Below are 25,632 nucleotides of genomic sequence, written 5' to 3' on the forward strand. Positions count from 1 at the left end.
TATTGGCTTCTGTGCACATCGGGCAATGAGACATTTTGCGTAACAGTATTTGGATATCCGGTTTCCTCACACTATTTATTGAAGCAACTGTCCTTTCCCCATCGTGTATTCTTGACAGAAGATTAGTTGACTTGCCGAAGATCAGTTGACTGTATATGCATGGGGTTATTTCTGGTCTTTCTACGCTGTTCCATATTGGTCCATGTGCCTGTTTTTATGCCACTACTTCACTGGTGAGTTCTACCTCTGGGAATAAATATAAGAATTCTCTAATCACTGGATGTTTGAAGCAATTCACTAAGCAACTCATTATGATGGTTTCTGGCAAAGGATCTCAGAATTTGTCTTCAAATTGTGGATAAAATTGGGTCAAATTTGGCCCATCTTGTCCTGGAGAATCATTTGTGTCACAAATAATCAAATTTATTAGTATAGAGCGGATTTTCTTTCAATTTCCTATGTGTCTGTGGTTATTTCTCTTTTTTCATCTCTCTCCTCCCTCTCCTCCATCTCCCTGGCCCCATCTCGCTGTCATAAGCATCATGACTTACCTATAATTCTCCCTACGACTCGAGTTATGGATCAACTTTTTTCTGTTAATTCTTACCTTCTTTCCATAAATACATTTAAATTTTTCCTGGTTTCCTCAACTGAAGTCAAACCAATTGAGTATTGGTGGGCCGGGCGAGGTGGCTCACGCCTGTAATCCTAGCACTTTGGGAGGCCGAGGCGGGCGGACTGCCTGAGCTCAGGAGTTCGAGACCAGCCTGGGCAACACGGTGACTCCCCGTCTCTACTAAAATACAAAAAATTAGCCGGGAGTGGCGGCGGGCGCCTGTAGTCCCACCTACTCAGGAGGCTGAGGCAGGAGAATGGCGTCAACCCGGGAGGCGGAGCTTGCAGTGAGCCGAGATCACGCCACTGCACTCCAGGCTGGGCGACAGAGCGATACTCCATCTCAAAAAAAGAAAAAAATATTGGTGGATTCGGTTTCCCTTTATGTTTCTCAGAAAACCGTGTGAGCCCGTTTGGCGTCACTACGTCTCCAGGCGACAGGCACTTCCGGACGCGGGGCACTGTGGGAAGTTGAGTTCGCCGGGCTCCGTCCTTCGCGCATGAGCACATGCACTTGTGGCAAAGCTTGCAGGTGGCCCTTTCTTCCTCTTTGTCCTTCGCTGCCACGTGAGAGGGGAGTGTACGCGTGTGCGCGCGTGCGAGTGTGCGCGTGTGCAGTCTCCGACTCGTCCCGGCCCGTTCGGAGCCGCCCGGGAGCGCACAAAAGCCGACGGCTCTCGGGCGCGTGCGCGGGACACGGGGACGAGTGGTGTCACATGATCGCGGGGCCACGGGCGCGCGGGCGCGGGCGCGACTCGGCGGCGGCGTCTTTTGTGAGTTCAGTGCGTTTATTGCGGGCCCGGCGCTCGGGGCTCCGGGGATGGTGGGGGAGGCGCGCGGGAGTGGCCGCGGGGAGCTTCGGCTTCAAGGCCCTGGACGTCCGCGCGCGGATGCGGGGCTGGGGCGGGTTGGGGCTGGGCCGGGTCGTGAAGATGCCGTGGGCCGCGGAGCCGCGCGGATTCTGGGCTGTGAGGCGGGCACGGCCTTTACGGAGGCGCCGCTCCTGGGCGTCCTTTCAGGCGGGCGTGGAGGCGCCGGCCTCGGGCGCGTTTGGCCTCGACCGCGGGCCAGCCCGGTTGCTGTGCCGTGGCCCTAAGGAGCGGCTGCCCTGCTGGACCGCATCCACCCGCAGCCTGGCTCTGCTGCTGTCGAAGGAGGCTTTTAAAGCGCTGGGGTTACAGGTGTGAGCCACCATGCCTGGCCCTGTATTTTTCAATGGTTACGTTTATTGACTTTTAAATTTTTTAAATGACTTTTGTTTTTTCTATCGTGTAGCGAAATCGCCCCTCAAATTATACATATATTCATTCACCTGTGGTTTTTTTTTTAAGACGTTCTTAGGGTTTCCATCATTTTAAAATTTAGCCCACTGGAAGTAGTTGTATAAAATAGCTACCTTTATTTTCTTTCAAATATTCTCATATTCATTAAATAATTTAGTTTTGCTGATGGCTTTGAAATGCTACATTTATTACATGCTGACTCTTGCATATTTAGACAGTTCTGCTTTTTTTCATCTGTATAACCTCTCTGGAGCCAGTGTCAAATGTTATAATGATTATAATTTATATTTATTACAGTGGACCTGTTCACACTCATTGTTTTGTATTTCCAAAAGCATCCAGGCCCGGTGGGCATGCCTGTAGCCCCAGCTACTCTGTAAGTTGAGTTGGGAGGATCACTTGAGCCCAGGAGTTGAGGGTTGCAGTGAGCTATGGTTATGCCATTGCACTTCAGCCTGGACAACACAGTAAGACCCTGTCAAAAAAAAAAAAGTGTCCGAATTGTTCTTGAACCTTTTTTCTTACACATAAACTTTAGAATTTTGAGATTCTGATTGGAGTTGAATGAGTTATATAAATCATTTGAGGTCAAATTATCTTCACAATATGAAGTCTTCCTATCCCAGAATAAAATAGAATTATAAATTTCTTTAATTCTATTTTTATAGTTCTCATTGGTGTTTTTAGTATGCTTCATATGGGTCTTGATATTCCTACATATTTTATGTATTTTTTCAATTATGAGTAGGATTTTATTTTTTCGTTATTTTATGTAAGTTGTTGATATCTTACAGAAATAAGGTTATTGACCTGGAAAGATGTTCTTCACATAATGGGAAAAAAACAAAAAACAGTTTTAAAATATGACCATATGCTTCCATTGTATGAAAAATATCACAATAGTTTCCATCATCTCAAGAATGGTTACCTGTGGTGAGATCATAGATAATAGTTCTTATTTAGCTTGTGTATTTTTTTATATTTTGCCATTATATTTTACTTTTATAATAATTATAGTTAGTATATGTTTCGTATGGCTGTGTGCCAGCTTTTGTTCTAAGATTTATGTATTATCACAATTTAAGGTATAAAGTAGTCATTTCTTGTATAACTGGGAGAAACTGCTGTGTGTTTCTGAGTTGGCACTGAAGTTTGAACCACAAAAAGGCATGAAAAAGAAGTTAAAGTGTTGCTTGTTAGTGTGATACAGGGTTGAGGCAGGCCGTCCTTCATTTGTATTTTTGTGGGAATTAGTGACTGAATGCGTGCATGGGAATAGGAGCTGACTCCAGGATTTATGTTGTGTGTGTTTGTGCATGTAGATTTGCACAAATGACAATATGACTTTAGTATTCATGCTTTGAACGTAGCGGGATAGAGAATTAACATTTGAATTTTGCTACTTACTAAATGTGCAATCACAGGCACATTTTACTATCACTCATTGTCCCAGTTTTCTCTCTGTAAAATGGAGATTATGTTAAATGCCTTATAGGGTTGTGCATAAGAGTTAAATTTAAAATGCTTAGTATATTGTCTCACATACAGAAAGCACTGGAACGTTAGCTGTAACTGTTATTACAAGGCCCCAGTCGCTTTCCTTTTAACACCTCATTTGTTTCTTAGACTCCCATTGGGAGGTCTACTTTATCTTCACCGTTTTAGCAAATACAGAAATTGAGGCTTTGAAGGCAAGAAAGGAGGGGGAAAAAAACAGTAACCACAGTAAACATTAAATCAATCTGTCAGTTAAAAGACACACTGTTGGTTTGGATTTTTTTTTTTTTTTTTTGAGATGCAGTTTCCCTTTTGTTGCCCCAGGCTGGAGTACAATGGCAGGGCTCGCTGCAACATCCACCTCCCAGGTTCAAGCAACTCTCCTGCCTCAGCCTCCCAAGTAGCTGAGCTTACAGGCACCTGCCACCACACCTGGTTTATTTTTGTAGTTTTAGTAGAGATGGGGTTTCATCATGTTGGTCAGACTGGTTTTGAACTCCTGACCTCAGGTGATCCATCTGCCTTGGCCTCCCAAAGTGCTGGGATTACAGGCATAAGCCACCGCTCCTGGCTAATTTGGATTTTTTTTTTTTTTTAAAACACCAATAAATTTGAGCTCTGAGCTGCTTATAGGGGACAAAGATAATGATGCTGAGATTTTTAGTGTAGTTGAACAGATGATAACATACCAGGTAAATACCAAAAGAATGCTGAAGCCAGGTGTGGTGTTGTATGCCTATAATCCCAGCACTTTGGGAGGCTGAGGTGGGAGGATCGCTTGAGCCCAGGAGTTTGAGACTATCCTGGGCAGCATAGTGAGATCTTGTCTCTACAAAGAAAAAAAATACAAAAACAGCTGGGCATGGAGGCACACAAACCTGTAGTTCCAGCTACTTGGGAGGCTGAGGCAGGAGGATCCCTTGAGCCTGGAGTTCAAAGTTGCAGTGAGCTATGATTGTGCCACTGCATGCCGGCCTGGGTTAGGGAGCAAGACCCTACCAAAGGAAAAAAAAAAAAAGAATGCTGATGTTGCAGACTTCATCTAAGATAAAATAGATTTTAAGGCAAAAAGCATTATTTGGGGTATGAAGCGTCGTTACACAATGATTTTTAAAAACCCCTATTTAACCTTGACACATCAAACAACATAGCCGTAAGCATATAATCCAAACATCAGCAGAATTATAAGGAAAAACTGACCAATCTCTAGTCATATTGTGAGATTTTAACCCATTTCCTTCTGAAATGGATAGAATTGGCAGACAAAAGGATATATTAATAGAAGATTTTAATAGGAAACTAGGCTCAGAATGGTGAAATTTGTTTGTTTTTGCCAAAAGTCATCTAGCTGGTAAAGGAAAAAAGTTGATTGAAACTTAGTCTGTTTTAATACAAATCATATAAACTGTGTTTTTCCTAACAGCACCTGTTAAACTGATTTGCATTTCAGCGTTCACAATGAATATTGAGTGAATCTCACAATTACTTTATTTCTGATATTTCTTTATCTGTTTGCAGAGACCTAGGCTTCCACTGTTCCATTTTACTATATTCTGTTTCCCTGAGAGCGCTGTTTCAGTTATATAGCAAGTGTACCTCTGGCCTTAGATGATCATGAATTCCAAGTTCCTAGCAAGAGGGAAAGAGATTTCATGTGCAATGTGAATATACCAGTTGAAGTACATTTCTCCCGAAGTCCACAGATCCTGGTCCCTACAAATAAGCCTGCTCATGTGAGATAAGAAAGGAGTTCCTGGAACCAGGAATTCATTCTCAGTGTAGAAGACCTAGCTGAGATCTCACTCCACAGTTTTGGGGCAGAAGCAGAAGAGACGCACAGTAGAACCGATCTCAGCCTTGCTGATCATCTCGTACAGCAGCAGAAAATGACCATGTTACAGGTGAGTTGATTGTGGAGTTCTTATTTTTTCCCAGGGAATTAGAAGAGATGTATAAGCCTTCCAGTGAAAAAGAAAAGTTTAAATAGTTAAGAAATCAAAGGAAAATAGCCTCAGAATAGATGATCAGGATTGGAACAAAATTAGCACAGTGATATATTAACTACTGGACCATGACAGGTTCTTAGGGTTGAGTATTTATAGCATATTTAAAGCCATAACATCTTACATAATTACTGCATTTGAGCTGCAAACTTTGTTTTCAAATTTTTGGTAGTAATAGAGAAATGTGAGCTTTTATATGCTTTGCATAGTTTAAAAGTAAAAGCAAACCGATTGTCCATAGGAAGTAAATATTTCTTGGTTATCGGGTGTCCATTTCTTTTTCCTTGATGAAGTCCTATGAATGAGAGATATGCAGTGGTTCCTCCTTATCTGCAGTTTTGCTTTTTGCAGTTTCAATTTTCCAATTTCCCATGGTTTGAAAATATTAAATAGAAAATTTCAGAAATAAGCAATTGGTAAGTTTTACATTGCTTCCTGTTCTGAGTAGCATGATGAACTCCTCCACCGTCCCACCCAGGACCTGCCTCATCCCTTGGTCCAGCAGATCCATGCTGTATATGCTGCTTACCTGTCAGTCACTTAGTAGCCATCTGAGCTGTCAGATCAGCTCATGGTATTGCAGTGTTTGTATTTTAGTAGCCCTTATTTTACTTAATAATGGCTCCCAGACATAAAAGCAGTGATGCTAGTAATTCGGATATACCAAAGAGAAGCTTTAAGTGAGAAGGTGAAAGTTCTCAACATAACGAAAAATATAGGCTGAGGTTGCTAAGATCTACAGTAAGAACAAATCTGTTCATGAAGTTGCGAAGAAGGAAAAGTAAATACATGCTAATTCTGCCGTCACACCTCAAACTGTAAAAGTTATAGTCTCAGTGTGTGGTAACTTTTATTATACTATGTTGTCATAATTGTTCTATTTTATTATTATTGTTGTTTATTTTTTACTGTACCTAATTAATAACCTGAACTTCACCATAGGTATGTATGTGTAGGAAAAAAGCGCAGGCTTTATAGGGTTTGGTTCTGTCTGGTTTCAGGCATCCACCGGAGTCTTGGAACATCTCCTTTGTGGATAGGTGGGGGCTACTGTGGTGGGTAATGTTCTCAAGAGAAACGCTAATAAACGCATGAACCTTACGGCATTTTTCATAGCATTCTTCAGAGTATGTCCCAAGGGTAGAATGCCAGAGCAGGACTTCGTGACCATAATTATTTACTTTTTACCTTTTTAAACTGTAAGGCCTAATTTACATGCAGAAAAGTACATTTTAAAAAATACAGTTTGATGAATTGTTATCAGTGGAATATGCATGAAACCACCACTCAGGTCAGGAAATAGAATATTCTTAGCCCAGATGAGTCCCTTCATGTGCCCTCTCCCAATCGTCACAACCTCTTCCTCCTGACAGAGGTAACCAGGTTCCTTTTCTGGTCACCATTCCCTGACTTTATAGTTCTGCTCCTATCTGTGCGTCCTTAAACACTATATTTGATTTTGTCTGCTGCAGTGTATGCTCACTTCTGTCTTCTTTCACTTCGCATTTTGTGGCATTCACTGCACTTGCAACTGCAGTCCTTCCCCCAATTGAGGTGGCTTCTTTATTTTTTATTTTTTTTGAGATGGAGTCTCACTCTGTCACCTAGGCTGGAGTGCAATGGCACAAATCGGCTCACTGCAACCTCCACCTCTCGGGTTCAAGCGATTCTCCTGAGTAGCTGGGACTACAGGCACACGCTCCCACGCCTGGCTAATTTTTTGTATTTTAGCAGAGACATGGTTTCACTGTGTTGCCCAGGCTGGTCGTGAACTCCTGAGCTCAGGCAATCCGCCTGCCTTAGCCTCCCAAAGTGCTGGGATTACAGGTGTGAGCCACTACGCCTGGCCAACATTTTTTAAATGATCATTGCATAGATGGATTATTTCACTGGGAGTTGCAAAATGGTGACATGTTACTTTGATCATTTCTTCTTGATCAGCTAGAACACTGCTTTCCAGCGTGACAGACTCTATCAAGGCACAGGTTTAATCTTTTTGTCCCAGACCTGCCATTAGCCATTTGTACAGTAAATGGTATCTGAAATTTTGTTATTTGAAAGAATTTTCTTGCCAAAACATGGAAATACGCTATATTTTAGCATATTGACTTTGTATACGTTTTTATTTTTTTTGAGGCAGAGTCTCACTCTTTTGCCCAGGCTGGAGTGCAGTGGCACAATGTTGGCTCACTGCAACCTCTGCCTCCCGGGTTCAAGCGATTCTCCTGCCTCAGCCTCCTAAGTAGCTGGGACTACAGGTGTGCCACCACACCCAACTAATTTTTTTTTTTTTTTTTTTTTTTTTTTTTTTTTTTTTTTTTTTTTTTTTAGCAGAGATGGGGTTTCACCATATTGGTCAGGCTGGTCTCGAACTCCTGACCTCGTGATCCACCTGCCTCGGCCTCCCAATTAAAGGTGCGAGCCACCACGCCTGGCCAGGAACTTCTTAAGCTCACTTATTAGTTCTAATGATTTTTCTTTAGATTTGATTAGATTTTTCATATTAACAAAAACATCAGCAATAATTTTTTTTTCTTTTTGTTTTAAGAGACATGGTCTCACTCTGTCACCCAGGCTAGAGTGCAGTGGCACAATCATAGCTCACTGCAGCCTTGAACTCCTGGAATCAAACATGTCTCCCACGTAGATGGGACTATAGGCACATATTACTAAGTACAGCTAGTTTAAATTTTTTATTTTTTATTTTATTTATTTTTTTGGTAGTGACAGGTTCTCACTATATTGCCCAGGCTAGTCTGGAACTCCTGGCCTCAAACAATTCTCCTGCCTCACCCTATCAAATAGTTGAAATTATAGGCATGAGCCAGCACACCTGGCCAGATCATTTTAAGTAAATGTTTGGAAGAATCACCACTAAAACTACATAGATCTTGCATTTTTTTTGAGGGAAAGTTTTAAATTGTGGAATCAGTTTCTTTAGAGTTACAGGATTAATTCAGATTTTGTTTCTTCTTGTTACTTTGGGTTCATTGTTTTTCAAAGAATATAGCTATTTGGCCGGGTGCAGTGGCTCACACCTGTAATCCCAGCACTTTGGGAGGCCAAGTAGGGTGGATCACGAGGTCAAGAGATTGAGACCAGCCTGGCCAACATAGTGAAAGCCCATCTCTACTAATAATACAAAAAATTAGCCAGGCGTGGTGGTGGGCGCCTATTATCCTAGCTACTTGGGAGGCTGAGGCAGGAGAATTGCTTGAACCTGGGAGGCAGAGGTTGCAGAGAGCCGAGATTGCGCCACTGCACTCCAGTCTGGGCAACAGAGCAAGACTCCATCTCAAAAAAAAAAAAAAAAAAAAAAAAAGAATGTAGCTATTTTGTCTAAGTTGTCAAGTATGTTGGCACAAGTTTGTAATATCTTTTTAACAGCTTTCTTGAAGTATGACCTCCATAAGATCCACCATTTTAATGTATAATTCAGTGATTTTTAAGTAAACTTATGCTGTATAACCATCATCACAGTCTGGTTTTAGAAGATTTTCCCCACCCCAAAACAATCTTTGTGACATTTTTGGCCAATCCCTCTTCCCACCCCAGCCTAAGACAGTCATTAATTTGCTTACTCTCAGCTGAGCACAGCGGCTCACACCTGTAATCCCAGCACTTTGGGAGGCCAAGGTGGGTGGATCACCTGACGTCAGGAGTTCAAGAGCAGCCTGGCCAACATGGTGAAACCCCATCTCTACTAAAAATACAAAAATTAGCTGGGCGTAGTGGCAGGTGCCTGTAATCCCAGCTACTCAGGAGGCTGAGGCGGGAGAATTGCTTGAACCTGAGAGGCAGAGGTTGCAGTGAGCCGAGATCTGTCACTCCAGCCTGGGTGACAGAACAAGACTGTATCTCAAAAACAAACAAATAAAAATTAACTGGGTGTGGTGGCATGCCCCTGTAGTCCCCATTTCTCAGAAAGCTGAGGTGGGAGGATCACCTGAGCCCAGGAGGCAGAGGTTACAGCGAGGTATAATTGTGCCACTGCACTCCAGCCTGGGTGACAGAGCAAAACTCTGTCTCAAAAAAGAAAGAAAGAAATTTGCAGTTATCTGAATTGCTGTTCCCTTTGAGGGATGTGATTTTTTTTCTTTCTGGCCATTTATGATGTGTCTGGGTATGGATTTCCTTATGTTTATTGTCTGGCATTCACTGAACTTCTTGAATTTTTTGGTTTATATCTTTTGCCAGTTTTACAGAATATTCAGCTATCATTTCTTGAGACTTTATTTTCGCCATGCTCTTTCTTTTCTCTTTCTGGGACTCCTATGACACTCACATTAGAGTCTTTGGTATTATTTGATAGTGTCGTGAGCTCTGTTCATTTTTAAGTCATTTTCTGTCTGTTCAAAACTGACAGTTTCTGTTGATCTGTCTTCAAATTCTCTGACTCCTCTTAAAGTGTATCGTGTGCTGTGAGGGTCAAATTTATTTTTTGATTTTCCAGTGACATTCTAGATTTTTAAAAGATGTGTGCTTTTGTTTTCTTTTTATCTTAGGAGACCTTGAGACAGAAATTCATCTTGATCCAAAATCTAGTCACCTTTCTAAAATCTGTTTGGTTCTATCATTCCCTTTCTTGTAAGGTCTTTCATGGCTAACTTGGCAACAAGAAAGTGTCCTAGCTAAGCTAACCACATCCTGCCCCAGCCCCCACTGGTGGCCTTTAATCTCATCACTATCCCATTCCCTATTATCCTGTCAGACTGATGTTTTTGTATCTCCTCAGTCCTCACAGTTTTTTTTTTTTTTTTTTTTAAATCAGAGCTGCTGCCTCCCAGAATGTCTTTGCATCCTCTTTTTTTTTTTGTGGAAAACAACTAATTTTCTAAAACCCATTTTAATTTTACCTTTTCCATAGAACCTAACTCTACACTCAAATAGAGTGAAGTGCTGCCTGCTTTTTATCCACACTGTGCTCTCCTTTATTTCTTAGTTATTGTAAGTTTATTTTATTTGTAAGTGCATATTTGCAGCCCTCTGTAAGACAATGCGACTTTTGAGAGTATTATTTTATTATTTTCCTTCTTGGTATTTTAGTGTATTGGTTTGTTTTTGAGATGGGGTCTCACTCTGTCACCCAGGCTGCAGTGCAGTGGTGCAATCACAGCTCACTGATGGCTCGACCTCCCAGGGTCAAGCAGTCTTCCCATCTCAGCCTCCCAAGTAACTGGGACTACTGGCATGTGTCACCATAGCTAGCTAATATTTATATATTTTTTTGTAGAGGCAAGGTCTCACTATATTACTTAGTTTGGTCTCAGACTTTTGGGCACAAGTGATCCTCCCACATTGGCCTCCAAAGTGCTGGGATTATAGGTGTGAGCCACCTTGCCTATCCTATTTTCTTTCTTTTGCTACTACCTCTTCCAGTGCCAAATTTGAGGTTCAGTGAAGATTTTATTGGTGGTTCAGGGGGTTTAAAGTCACCTATTCCAGTTTGCATGTCTTCTGTGAAAGTTGTCAGAATCAAAATAGAGTCACTAGTGTTAATTTTTTTTAACCCCTACAGGTAGAGCTTGGGAAGCCTGTGAAACAAGTGTTCTCACACTTGCATGCCTGATAAAAATTATCACAAAAGACTGCAAAAGCCACAGCCTTGTACAAAGGCCATTGAAGCCTTACACAAAAAATACTTTTATTGGGACATCTGCCCAGCAGCTGCCTGTCCAGCTTTGGACTGGTGTCACCCTTGTTATTGATCTTTGTAGCCAAGGATAACTGTTTCAAAACAATTATGTGATGCACCTCATTTTTTTCCTTTAAAAACTTTTGTCTTTCTTCCCATCCAAGTACTAACCAGGCCTGACCCTGCTTAGCTTCCGAGACCAGACGAGACCGGGCACCTTGAAGGTGGTATGACCGTAATGGCTGTAGACACCTTCGTCTTTCTTTACCTCCCTGGATACACATGTAGTTTACTGTGGCACGTGTCTTCTCATGGCAGTACTCTGTTCCTAAACAAACATCATTTTCTTCTGGAGAGGCTCTCTTTAATCTTTAGGTTAACAGTTGTATAAATGGAAGGATGGAAGAATGCACAATGACATTTTATCACACAAAATATGCAAAGGTAGGGACATAGTAGGCATTTTGTATAACTTGTTATGAGAATGAAGTGCTCAAGCTCCAATATTTTTTTCTCACATCATACAGTGTTAACTGCTTCAGATTTACCAGGATTGTGCTCTTACAGGAGTCATTCTCATTTGACGATTTATCTGTGGACTTCACCCAAAAGGAGTGGCAGCTACTGGATCCCTCTCAGAAGAATTTATACAAGGATGTGATGTTGGAGAACTATAGCAGCCTAGTGTCACTGGGTAATAAAAGCTTTCTTGAGGACCTTGGACTATGCCCAATGCATTGCCTTTTATTTTTAGTTGCTGGGAAGTTTCAGAAGCCTATAGCTAGGCTTCTGAAATTTTTAATGATTTTAGACCTGAAACTTAGATCACAGTTGCTTGGACTATGACACCAAGGAAGTATTTGGTTCTCACCTTTCAATAATGAAGTCGTAAGTTTGTTATGCAGCCTCTGAAACTTAAGTAGTAATAGTTTGAGTAGTAGTTTGAGCAGTAGTGGTAGCACCTAATGCATATAACTTACTGTATGCCACATCTTATACCAAATGCTTTACGTATATCAACTCATTTAGTCATCAGAGCAATCCTATGTGGCAAGTACAGTTATTATCCATTTTTCCTGATGAGAAGATCGAGGCCAAGAGAGGTTAAGTAACTTTCCTAAGGACTAACAGCTAGTAAATTAAAGAGCCTGGATGTAAACCCAGGTTTACTGGCTCCGGAGCCTCTGAAGTGTTCAGTGGCTTTGTACTAGACCCTGTTAGCCACCAAGGGAGACCGTTACTGTAACTTTGAGAGTTGCTTACTTTGTTGAGGTACAACTTCATCAGACCAACTTTGATGTGAAACCTTGCTCATCTTTAGAGGCCCTAAACCCCAAGCGGTTGGGCCCAAGGCCTTTGTGATTTTTCCCTTAACAGGGTATGAAGTTATGAAACCAGATGTCATCTTCAAATTGGAGCAAGGAGAAGAGCCATGGGTAGGAGATGGAGAAATACCAAGTTCAGATTCTCCAGGTGAGTGTATGAGAACCAGGCAGATGGGAGAGAGCAGAAGCCCCGTGTCATCTGGTCAGTGATGGGTGGGCTGATCAGTGACGGGTAGGCTGGTTACTGATGGTTTGGCTGGTCATTGATGGGTTGGCTGGTCAGTGATGGGTTGGCATCTCTGAAATGTGCTTTAGGGATCTCTTTTCAAAATCTCTAAACCTTTGGTGGTGTCTCAGAACAATTGACATTAGCTACTCAAGTAAGTCACATTTAGACGTAGCTTCTTTGTAGCTTAAAATGAAATGTGTCCTGCTTATCTTGGCCATGACGTTATTCTCTGTAACATCTAGGACCTTGACTTCTTGTTTGGTATTCTGTCCTCTCATATGTTTGATCCCATTCAGTCCCTCCTTCCCCTGTGGTCAAAGACACCTCCATTTATACATTGAAGCATCTTGATTTTGTCTTCAATTTGGGTTCTCTGATGCCCAAAAGCCCCGATCTGTTCAGTCTCATTATATTAGAAAATGGAGCCGTCATTTCTCCCAATTTATCCTTATCCTCCCTTTTAAATTAGGTTCGTTTGTGTTTTTTTCTATAGATTAGACACCATGAAGTATATGAATAATCCCTTTCTTGTGGGTTTTTTTTTTTTTTTTTTGAGATGGAGTCTTGTTTTGTCACCCAGACTGGAGTGCAGTGGTGCGATCTTGGCTCACTACTCCACCTCTTGGGTTCAAGAGATTCTCCTGCCTCAGCTTTCTGAGCAGCTGGGACTACAGGCGCATGCCACCATGCCTGGCTAATTTTTTTATGTATTTTTAGTGGAGACAGGGTTTCACCATGTTGGCCAGGCTGGTCTCAAACTCCTGACCTCGTGATTCCCACTTTGGCCTCCCAAAGTGCTGGGATTACAGGTGTGAACCACTGCACATGGCTGAATAACCCCTTTCTACCATCCTTTCATGTTGTTTAAAAATTTTTTTTCTATTGGGAAAGTATCTTTTTAAAGCCTTCCTCCCTCAACTTCCACTTAAAACTAGGTCCATGATGTCTCATTTCTGAAGTTGTCAAATTGCTGGATAGATCCAGATTCTAATATTTTACAGGCTATCTTGATGCCACCATATTTTATCTCCTAAAGCATTCCACACTACTCTGATCAGTTGAACCTCTTTACTCATTATCTACTTTCTGACATTGACTTACTTCAGGTTACCTCAAAAGCAGACGCTCAGATACTTACGTGAGTATAAGAACTTACTGGGGACATGGTCCCCACAAATGTAGTGAGAGAATGGGCAAGTCAGACCATGGAAGTGCTGGGGGCATTAATGCCAGTGAAGGATGGGCTGATGCTCCGACTACTGCTGTGGGTGGTGGATGCTCAGTTCTCCTGAGTGCCTCTGAGGTACTGTGAGAATATTCCTCAGTCTTGACACTCTGAGGTACCAGGAAGCCCAGGTATTTATGTACTAACTCCCATCTCTCAGTCTTGAGGTTTGCTCTGCCATAGTAAGTATCCAGAATGTCCGGGGTCCCTGCATACAGACCAATCTTGTGCTTTCGGCTCAAGAAAGTTCTTGGGTAGAGAGTTGTGAGTACCTCGGGTAGGAATCATGTCAGAGTATGGGCGAGGCAGTGGTAGCATCTGCTACATACTTGTAATCTCTGCTTTCAGGGACCTCCATAGTATGACTCTATTGCTGCCTATTCAGTCATTTCTTCCTTCCTCCCATTCATGGTCCGTTCCATTTAAACATTTCTCAAGTGTTTTCAGATATGTAACATCTTGAACTTCTGATGGTATTATACTAGTTACCTAGAAATTCTTAATCCTTTCCATAGGAACTTGATTTTCACTGCATTCATATTTATGAAATGTTTCTTTACTACCCCAGCCTAAGTTTTTCTCAGCTTTTTCTGAAGTCCCATCTGTGACCTGATCATAGTATATATAATATTTTTTAGAAGGTTGGTCCCTGAGCTTTGTTTGTACACATAGATGCAGGGGCTTATAATTAAATGTCTTCACTTTAGTTATAGAACATGTGATATTCGATAAATTTCTTTCCAAAAGCCTTGTCTTTGTTTTTATAGACAGGGTCTTGGTCTGTTGCCCACGTTGCAGTGCATTGGCGTGATCATAGGTCACTGCAGCCTCAAATTCCTGGGCTAAAGTGATCCTCTTGCTTCAGCCTCCTGAGTAGATGGGACTGCAGGTGTGTGCCACCATGCCTGTGTTTTGTTTGTTTTGTTTTGTTTTTTGTTTTTTTTTTTTGTTTTATGTGGTAAGACTGGGATTTGTAATTTGAGAAACTTCTTGTTTTTAGTTGAGATCCATTCACCTAGTGGGTTTAATCCTTTACTGAAAAGGATTACAAAGTAAGACCAGAAAATAAGTTGCAGAAGCATAACACTTAGTTAAGAAAATGAGATACTTGTGTTCTTTTTTAAAAAAATTGAGCACTTAAAACACTGAGCATATGTTTTATTGCAAGGCAGTGGAGAGCTAATTATCAAGATTACACAAATGGAGGCTGTGTGTCAGAGTCCCCAAGATCCCCCTATGTTCAGAGTCACTAGAAGGACTCACGGGACTCAGCATATTTGTACTTATGACTGAGATTTATTACAGTGACACTGTAAGGACACAGCTGGATCACAAATGAAAAAGGCACAGGCAGAGTCTCGAAGAACCCGTGTGCGGGCTTCCTAAGCTCCCTCCCTCCCGTAAGGGTCAAAGTTTACTATCCCTCTGCAGCAAAAATATAGTAACGCATATGTTTGATGTTTCTGCCCAGGAAAGACATTAGAGATAAGTGCCCAAGGTCTTTACTGGGAGCTGGTCATGTAGGTATTCTCTGCCTAACATGTGCTGATCATATTGTTTGTATACAGTCTCGGCATAGTAATTATCAGTTAGGAAATAGTAGGGACATTCCTGAAACCCATGTTCTCAGATGCCAGCCAAGGGCCAGTCTTGCAAGCAGGGCTTTCTGTGGATGGTAGTTTTGGTCCTGATGCTCTTTTCTATCCAGACTGCTTCAGATAAAATAGAATATTTATTGACTTCTTTTATTTTTAAGTTACAGTGCTAGGTACTATGGGTATATTAGAGCATTAGAGATATATATTTCCTGCCAACATAGTGTTTACTTGGTAGAGGACAAAAAAAGAACAGGGTACTAAGTAAGCAGGAAAAAATTCAGATCCTGCTAAGTGTTATTACAGAAATAAATTAGATAAGAGAATGGGTTAGTCTGCTCAGTCTGCTATAACAAAATACCATATTCTGGGGAGCTTAAGCAACAGAAATGTATTTCTCAGTTTTGGAGATGGAAAGTCCCAAGATCAAGGTACCACCATGATCTTTTTCTGGGGAGGGCTGTCTTCCTGCCTTGTGGACAGCCACCCTCTCATTATGTGTTCACATGGCCTTTCCCCAGTGTGTACATAGAGAGAGAGAGAGAGAGTGAGTAATCTCTGTGGGGAGGGCTCTCTTCCTGCCTTGTGGACAGCCACCCTCTCACTGTGTCTTCACATGGCCTTTCCTTGTTGTGTTCATGGAAAGAGAGAGAGAGATCTCTTGTGGGGTTTCTTTTTTCTTTTTCTTTTTTTGAGACAGGGTCTCACTCACCCAGCCTGGAGTGCAATGGCACAATCATGGGTCACTGCAGCCTTGACCTCCTGGACTCAAGTGATCCTCCCAAGCAGCTGGGACCACAGGTGTGTACCGCCACACCTGGCTAATTAAAAACAGGTTCTTTTTTGTACAGACACAGTTTCACTGTGTGGCCCAGGCTGCTCTGAAACTCCAGGGTTCAAGTAATCTGCCTGCCTCAGCCTCCCAAAGTGCTGAGATTACAGATGTGGGCCAGTGTGCCTGGCCTCATATCTGTTTTTGTAAAGACAATAACACTATTTGATCGATCAGGGTCCTACCCTTATGACTTCATTTAACCTTACTTCTTTAGAGGTCCTATCTCCAAATACAGCCATTCTGAGAGTTAAGCTTCAATATACAAATTTTGAGGAGACACATTTAGTCCATAACAGAGAATGACATGGGAAAACTAATTGTAGACATGAAAGATGTGAAATGAGCATGGGGAAAAGTGTCTCCAAAAGGAATGATAAATAAGAATATGTTAAGTCAGAAAATGGTTTAGTTACTTTTAGAAACGGAATGGAAGCCCATGTGGCTGAGGTCAGTGTGCCTGAGAGATACAGATAAGTTGGAGAGAGCATGGGAACTAGATCATACTCAACTTGTAGGCAATACAAAGGACTTATAATTGAGTCAAGAAAATTTGAAAAGTAAAATCTGATTTAGAATTATCAAAGTTTAGTCTGACTGCCAAGTAGAAAATGTAATTGGAAGCAAGGAAACCAAGTAGAAGGGTATTTCATTGAGGTAATGTGATAGTTTAGAATATAGCAGAGAAAGTGATGGAGAGAGTGGGACTATTTGGGATACACCACAAATGACCAAATATAAGGCAATTCCATTTTTCTAATAGGAAAAAAATAAAGATGGGGGAAGGCAGATGTAAATTTAAAACACATACTTAAGTGTTAATAGTTCAATAATTTGATAACATTTAAAATAACATGAATGTAAGTTTAATTTATAGATGTTTCATTTTCTGCACCCATATTTTCTGATACCATTTTATTGAAACTTCACATACATCTCAAAATTAATATATTAGGCCTAACAATGTCAATTGTGGGGGCTTGCACCTGTAATCCCAGCAATTTGGGAAGCTGAAGTGGAAGGACTACTTGAGCCTAGGAGTTTGAAACCAGCCTGAGCAACATGGTGAGACCCATCTCTACCAAAAAATTCTAAAAATTATCTTGAGCATGGTGGCATGCACATGTAGTCCCAGCTACTCAGGAGGCTGAGTTGGATCACTTGAGCCCAGGAGTTCAAGGCTGCAGTGAGCTATGATTGCACCACTAAACTCCAGCCTGAGTGACAGTGCAAGACCCTGTCTCAAAAAACAAAATTTATATCTTTATAGTGGAGTCTTGATTTTAACCCTCATATTTCTCCCTCAGTCTTCCTCAATTCATAAACACTATAATCTACCAAATTGTTCAAACTCCAAACCTAAGGGTAATTCTTGATTCTCTTTTTCCCTTTATTTTCTCCGTACCAAATACATCAGCGAATCTTGTTGATTCTACCTCCACCATATAATCCTACAAATATATCACCTTCAGTTGACATTTAAATTTGTAGAATGTTTTCACATTACTGATTATCTTTCTTACCTCTAGGTACAACCTCACAAAAAATTTGAAATGTAGATTTTTATTGAAAAATGGGCCCAGCATGTTGGCTCATGCCTGAAACCCCAAGACTCTGGGAGAGACCAAGTCTTACTGGTTTGGGAGGCTAAAGTGGGAGAATTGGTTGAGCCCAGGAGTTCAAGAGCAGCCTGGATAACATAGGGAGACCCTATCTCTACAAGAACAACAACGAAATTAGCCAGCCATGTGGTTGCACCCCTGTGTATTCTGGTTGCTTGGGAGGCTTATGTAGGAGGATCTCTTGAGCCTGGGAGCCTGGGAGGTTGAGGCTGCGTCACAACACTACACTTCAATATGGGCGACAGAGCAAGACCCTATCTCAAAAAATACATATTTTGAAGTTCACTTACAATAGTATAAATGGTTATATCATGAGGATAATGGAAATAGAGCTATATAACAAATGACTGTCAAACTTTCAGATTATTTTTAGAATGGGAACTTGGGTCTTGGGATAGTTTTAGTGAAAGTACACATGGATTTTAAAGTTCTGTGCCTGAATAGTTTAGATGAAAGATGATATGGTTTTGAAAATGTGTTGCATTAAGTGGCTTTCTTAATAGTAATGTGAAGATGCATATGGCAAGTTTAACACTTTAGAAATGAGAAACAATATGCAAAATATTTCTCATTGTTTAAGCTTGAAATGACTATTCTTTCAAATATTTTCATTTTCTTCTTAGTATTTACTACAGTATGTAGTTTGTTGTTTTAAAAATATTATTTATCTTTTCCATTACAGTGTAAATTTTATAATGACAGGAACTTATTTTTTTATTTTTTATTTTTATTTTTTTGAGATGGAGTCTTGCTCTGTCACCCAGGCTGGAGTGCAGTGGCGTGATCTCGGCTCACTGCAAGCTCCGCCTCCCGGGTTCACGCCATTCTCCTGCCTCAGCCTCCTGAGTAGCTAGGACTACAGGTGCCAACCACCATGCCGGCTAATTTTTTGTATTTTTAGTAGAGATGGGGTTTCACCATGTTAGCCAGGATGGTCTCGATCTCCCGACCTCATGATCTGCCCACCTCGGCCTCCCAAAGTGCTGGGATTACAGGTGTGAGCCACTGCTCCCGGCCTACAGGAACTTATTTTTTCTCTTGTGTCTCTAGTACCTCACACACTACCTGGGCATAGTATATACTCAGAAAGTATTGAGTGAATTAATTACTCAAAACATTGGGTCAAAGCTTCTTCCAACCTTTTTTCTTTGCTTCTCATTGCTTTTCATGTGTTTTTCACATTCTCCATTTAATAAACATATTTGTCAACAACCAAAGGTGACTTAATCTCCAGTCAGTTTCCTGTTTCTGTTTTTAGCATTTCCTTGCAATACCTAGAAGATAGTTATTATGCTTGGGACTTATTTCAGACTTGGAAACTAAGCCTTAAAAGCAGCCAACCCCTCAGCATAGCATTTCTAGTTTTGTTTTGTTTTGTTTTGTTTTTAGAAAGCACAACCAAACAGATTTTTTTTGTTTCCTTTATAGAAGTCTGGAAAGTAGATGGTAACATGATGTGGCACCAGGATAACCAAGACAAGCTTAAAATTATAAAAAGAGGTCATGAATGTGATGCATTTGGAAAAAATTTCAATCTGAACATGAACTTTGTTCCTTTAAGGAAATCAAACAATGAAGGTGACTTAGATGGATTGATTTTAAAACATCATTTAGATTTGCTTATTCCAAAAGGAGATTATGGAAAAGCAGAATCAGATGACTTTAATGTGTTTGATAATTTTTTTCTCCATTCCAAGCCTGAGGATACTGAAACCTGGTTAAAATACTATGACTGTGATAAATATAAAGAGAGCTATAAAAAGTCACAGATTATCATATATCATAGAAATCGTTTAGGGGAGAAACTCTATGAATGCAGTGAATGTAGGAAGCGCTTCAGTAAGAAACCAAGTCTCATTAAACATCAGAGCAGACATATAAGAGACATAGCCTTTGGCTGTGGTAATTGTGGCAAAACCTTTCCCCAAAAGTCTCAGTTTATTACACATCACAGAACTCATACAGGAGAAAAACCTTATAATTGTAGCCAGTGTGGGAAAGCCTTCTCCCAAAAGTCACAGCTCACATCCCATCAGCGGACACATACAGGAGAGAAACCATATGAGTGTGGCGAATGTGGGAAAGCCTTTTCCCGGAAGTCACATCTCATATCACATTGGAGAACACACACAGGAGAGAAACCCTATGTATGCAATGAATGTGGGAGGGCCTTTAGTGAAAAGTCCAATCTCATTAACCATCAGAGAATTCATACCGGTGAGAAGCCTTTTGAATGCAGGGAATGTGGGAAAGCCTTCAGCAGGAAGTCACAACTCGTTACACATCACAGAACTCACACAGGAACAAAACCCTTTGGATGTAGTGATTGTAGAAAAGCCTTCTTTGAGAAGTCAGAGCTTATTAGACATCAGACAATTCATACTGGAGAGAAACCCTATGAATGCAGCGAGTGTAGGAAAGCATTTAGAGAGAGGTCAAGTCTCATTAATCATCAGAGAACACATACAGGAGAGAAACCTCATGGATGCATTCAGTGTGGGAAGGCCTTCTCCCAGAAGTCACATCTCATATCACATCAGATGACACACACAGGAGAAAAACCCTTTATATGCAGTAAATGTGGGAAAGCCTTCAGCAGAAAATCACAGCTCGTTAGACATCAGAGAACTCATACGGGAGAAAAACCGTATGAATGCAATGAGTGCGGGAAAGCTTTCAGTGAAAAGTTAAGTCTCACTAATCATCAGAGAATTCATACAGGAGAAAAACCATATGTATGCAGTGAATGTGGGAAAGCCTTTTGTCAGAAGTCACATCTCATATCACATCAGAGGACACATACAGGGGAGAAACCCTATGAATGCAGTGAATGTGGGAAGGCCTTTGGTGAGAAGTCAAGTCTTGCAACTCATCAGAGAACTCATACTGGAGAAAAACCGTATGAATGCAGGGACTGTGAGAAAGCTTTCTCCCAGAAATCACAGCTAAATACCCATCAGAGAATTCACACTGGAGAGAAACCCTATGAATGCAGTCTTTGTAGGAAAGCTTTTTTTGAGAAGTCAGAGCTAATTAGGCATCTGAGAACTCATACAGGAGAAAAACCTTATGAATGCAATGAATGTAGAAAAGCCTTCAGGGAGAAGTCAAGTCTCATCAATCATCAGAGAATACATACAGGAGAGAAACCTTTTGAATGCAGTGAGTGTGGCAAAGCTTTCTCTCGGAAGTCACACCTTATACCACATCAAAGGACACATACGGGTGAGAAACCCTATGGATGCAGTGAATGTAGGAAGGCCTTCTCTCAGAAGTCACAGCTGGTTAATCATCAGAGAATTCATACAGGAGAGAAGCCTTATCAATGCATTGAATGTGGGAAAGCTTTCTCACAGAAGTCACAACTCATCAATCATCAGAGAACTCATACAGTAAAAAAATCCTAGGAATACAGTTAATAGTCTTTGACAGATTATCTTGGACTTCAGGAAATGCAATTATGATAACGTTTTTAGACAGTCACATCGTGTTGGGTGTCTGTACTCCATGAGGATGAGAACTCTAAATGAGGTGGTATATGGAAAGCTGACCATAATTCATAGAGTAGAGTGAACCTATGCAGTGGATCTCAAAAAACTTTTAAAACCATAGTCAAGCCTTATGGAGTAGAACATTCACAGCAAAGAAGAATCCTGTGAATATCCAAAAGCCTTCCAGAAGTCAACTCTCTTAAGCTATTAGAAATATTCCCACTGGGGATGAGGGAAAACCCCATGAATGCAGGAAATGAGGCAATATTTTGAAGAAATGACAGTTCATTGTACATAAGAAAATGCCCTTAGGAATGAAGTTCTATGAAAGTACTAAATATGGGACAGTGCAACAAGTAACCAGACTATTTTGTATTTTGGAGAATTCATATTATGGAGAACCTAACAATTTAAAGACACTGGGAACACTTGCCCCTCAATATAGTACTGTCAAGGGAAGCCATACACTTTTTGTAGACATGGGTACCAAAAATACCCAATTCTAAGTGGTTGACAGATGTTCACTTTGAAGTGTGAAGTTTTAAAAATACGTGAATAAATTGGTCATTGAAACATCTAAGACATTTGTTAGTGGTATTTGTGGCTTATCTTCTAGTGTCACATGTTTTGTGTTTTGGACTTACATATAATTTAATGTAATTGGGAGTATGAAATGCATACGCCTTTTAGTGCCTCTGATGTCTGTGAAGACAACACTACACACCACTGGTTTTTGTTTTTTACCAGTAATATAAAAAATGGAAACTCATGTAACATGGCTACATGAATAAGTACCTTAAGTGATAACCCATTTCTTTTTCCTTATAGACATACATAAGGGGTCTTTTGTTTTTACGGACCTTTCTATTCAGTAACTGATGCCAACATTATGTAAGTCTTATGCATCCTCAGAGTCTGAGTAACAGTTTATATAAAATAAATATGCAAAGGCAGGAACCACAGAATAACCATAGTAATAGATAACTGAATGAGCAAAATAAAGATGTGTGAACTACATTACAACACCCAAACTAAATGAAATAAAGTAGTGCTGTATCAAATCTTTTTCTCATTTAGTAAGGTGCCTCCGTATAGTATATATATATGTATCTTGAGTGATATGTAACCCAAATGCCACTATTTTAATTTACTGTGATAAAGTATCATGGATATTTTGTGCTGCTATTATGCTTTTTGTGTTGCATAAAATATCTTGTAAAAATTAGATGGATAAATGAATTATTAATCACATTTCTGAAGATGTAAAGTATTAGGGAATTTTGTGCTGGAAAAACATTTTTGACATTGAAGGACGCCTATTTTATCTTCTAGCAAATTTCTGTGGTCCCTGGAAAAGTACAGATGATCCTGGACTTACAGTGGGGTTACATCCCAATAAACCCATTGTAAGTTGAAAACATTGTAAGTAAAAAATGCATTTAATACACCCAACTTACCAAACATCGTAGCTTAGCCTAGCCTACCGTAAACATTCTCAGAACACATTCTAAGGCATCGTCTATTTTATAAAAAGGTGTTGGATATCTGATGTAATTGAATACTGAAAGTGAAAAATAATAGTTGTATGGATACCATTGTAATGTTGAGAAACTGTAAGTCACATCCTCTTAAGTCAGGAACTATCTGTATAAGGAAACAAAATTTCCATTTTATCATTTGAAATGTATTTGACTTTGTTTCACTAGTTGCATTATCCCCATGGAAAACTTCACATTGAGAACTTACTATATATTTCCATAAAAATGCATGAACCATCCCTTAGCTAAGTAAGGATTTTGTAATATTCTCTCAATAATGTTGCTTGGCAAAGTTAATATTTTTTGTATGCTGATGAAATTTAGAAAAGTCCAATATTGAGCTTCATTGCAAACTTAGAAAAACTCAAGACTTCTCCTCTTATGTTCAAATTGTTGTGTCAGTATGGTATTTTGCACCTTTACCTTAAACAGTATTTTCTCCTTTAATTATTGATTTTGCAACATTTTGGGAAAGTTGGAATTTTAAGTAAATGAGAATAATTTTCTAAACCAGCATACCGGTTCAACAGCCAAATAATTCTGTCTTTCCATGCTGTAATTTTAAAGCATCTAATTTTCCAACTTTTCATACTGAAGCGTATGAACTTCCTGGCTGGGCACGGTGGCTCACGCCTGTAATCCCAGCACTTTGGGAGGCTGAGGAGGGTGGATCACTTGAGGTCAGGAGTTCAAGACCAACATGTTCATGGCCAACATGGCAAAACCCTGTCTTTACTCAAAAAAAATTTGCCAGGCATGGTGGCATGTGCCTGTAATCCCAGTTACTTGGGAAGCTGAGGCAGGAGAATCACTTGAACCTGAGAGGCAGAGGTTGCAGTGAGCCAAGATCGCGCCATTGCACTCCAGCCTGGGGGACAGTGAGCCTCTGTCTCAAAAAAAGAAAAAGAACTTCTTACTTTTTAATATCTCAAATTCAATTTACTAGACGTGGAAGACCAACTAATGCAAATGAACAGTTACAGGGTGATGTTGTACTTTGTGATTTTTGCCCTATTTTTTCTTTCCATCTGTCATCATTCTCTTTCCAATCCCAGAGATTGATTCATTAGGTCTTGGAAATTCTAGATTATTCCATTAACTATTAAGCAGTTAAACCTGATACTTCCTACACTAGATAATGGAACTTCAACATTAGCCTATTGATTGCCCAAGAACAAACATTTTTTTCTAAACGTCAGGTGTTATGGGGAGGATTGATGCTGACAGCAGAGGTCTAGTTAAGAACTGATGCAGAGGTTCAAATACATTGTGCAGTAATCATTGGAACTCACCATCTAAAGTGTCATGAGAGCTCCGATTCTGAAATTAGAGATTTTTTAGTGTGTTTTTGAAATTACCTTGTAAACCACAAGTCTATGTCTCTGCATTGCCCCTTATTGGTTCCTACCACAAATTCTACATCAAGAAGAAAGTTTTAGAGTGGATTTATTTTTGATTTTATGGAGCACAATAAGGTACATTGAGATAGCATACTAAAGGAGGCCAAATACAGGAAGCATCACCTTTTCTTGTTCTCTTACTGCCTGGATTTTCCCACTGGCCTGGAATTGTGCACAGTTCTACCAAGGACAATTTACGTTGTTTTCCTCTTACTAAGTAGTGGGTTTTCCTTAAGGTCCAGACTGAATTTTGAGACCTGTACCAGGATTGCCTTCTGTGTGGCTTTTTCTTGCAGGATCTGACATCATTATCTATGGGTCCATATATTTGTGATACTTTAGTTTCAGGAACATCACTTTTAGAATGTTGACATAAAATGCACCCACAGAATGCCATATTTATCAAAAGTAACTTTCTAGCAAAATCTACAGCAGTAGGCATTTGGAATCTGCATTTGAGACCTTTGCAGTCATTTGGTCATTCCAGCAATCTATGTCCAGGTTGTCAATTTCAGAGGTCTTACTAGTCTATACAGGTACCAATAAGCTTTCAGATGTTCAACACCTACCCCTGGCCTAACTGCTGATAAATTTAACCAACCATAACCCTTGCAGATGCATGCACGTTTTCTGCACCTTGCTATCATTTTTCAGTCCATTTTTCACATGTATACATAGTGATTATTTTTAAATACAACCCTGATTACACATGCCTCGTTGAAATATCGTGTGGCTTATTGTGTAACATAAAGTGTAACATTCTGCTTATGGTATGCAAAGACTTTTGTACAAACCAATGCCTATCTGTCATTTCTGAAAACTTTTTCCTCCTATGCAATATTTTCTGGCCTCTGTGAACAACTTGTAGTTCCTTGAGATATCTATTATCACTTACGTTTTTGCAAATCTGCAATTGAAATGCCCTTGTTCCTTGTTAATGCCTATCGAATCTATATGAACCTGTACGTGTGTTTCGCACTGTGATAATATAATCATTGCATGTTTTATCTTTCCCACTAGAAAGCTTCTAGAAAGCTAGGACTATCTCTTTTGTCTATGTAATTTTAGCATCACAAGCTATATTTAAATATGGGTGCAGTGAGTGGCTGTTTTCTGCCACATGGAGAAACATGGTCTGCAGTGAGAGAGAAGAATGAAGCCATCATGAAAGCAAAATCAAGAAAGAGTCCCGATTGTGTTCCAGTACCTGGTTCTTTTGGTCTTCATGTCCAGGTCCACCTCTGCCCTTTTCATATCTTGATTGTTGAATTCTTCTGTGAGATACTCCAAATATCCTAATAAATTCTCATGTTTGCTTCATCTGGCTCAGGTTGTGTTTGTT

The 25,632-nt window shown here is 40.3% G+C and overlaps 1 protein-coding gene across 1 annotated transcript; it reads left to right on the forward strand.

Moving 5' to 3' along the window:
- Nucleotides 1-1,121: 1,121 nt before the first annotated feature.
- On the forward strand, nt 1,122-25,610 carry ZNF84 (zinc finger protein 84). Its single transcript, XM_012510129.2, has 5 exons — nt 1,122-1,388; nt 5,092-5,296; nt 11,601-11,727; nt 12,411-12,506; nt 19,290-25,610. Exons 2-5 carry the CDS (start codon nt 5,282-5,284, stop codon nt 21,266-21,268), a joined length of 2,217 nt encoding a protein of 738 aa, XP_012365583.2. The 5' UTR covers nt 1,122-1,388; nt 5,092-5,281; the 3' UTR covers nt 21,269-25,610.
- Nucleotides 25,611-25,632: the final 22 nt, after the last annotated feature.

Source organism: Nomascus leucogenys, chromosome 10 (genome assembly GCF_006542625.1).
Source record: "Nomascus leucogenys isolate Asia chromosome 10, Asia_NLE_v1, whole genome shotgun sequence".
Classification (NCBI taxonomy): Eukaryota; Metazoa; Chordata; class Mammalia; order Primates; family Hylobatidae; genus Nomascus; species Nomascus leucogenys.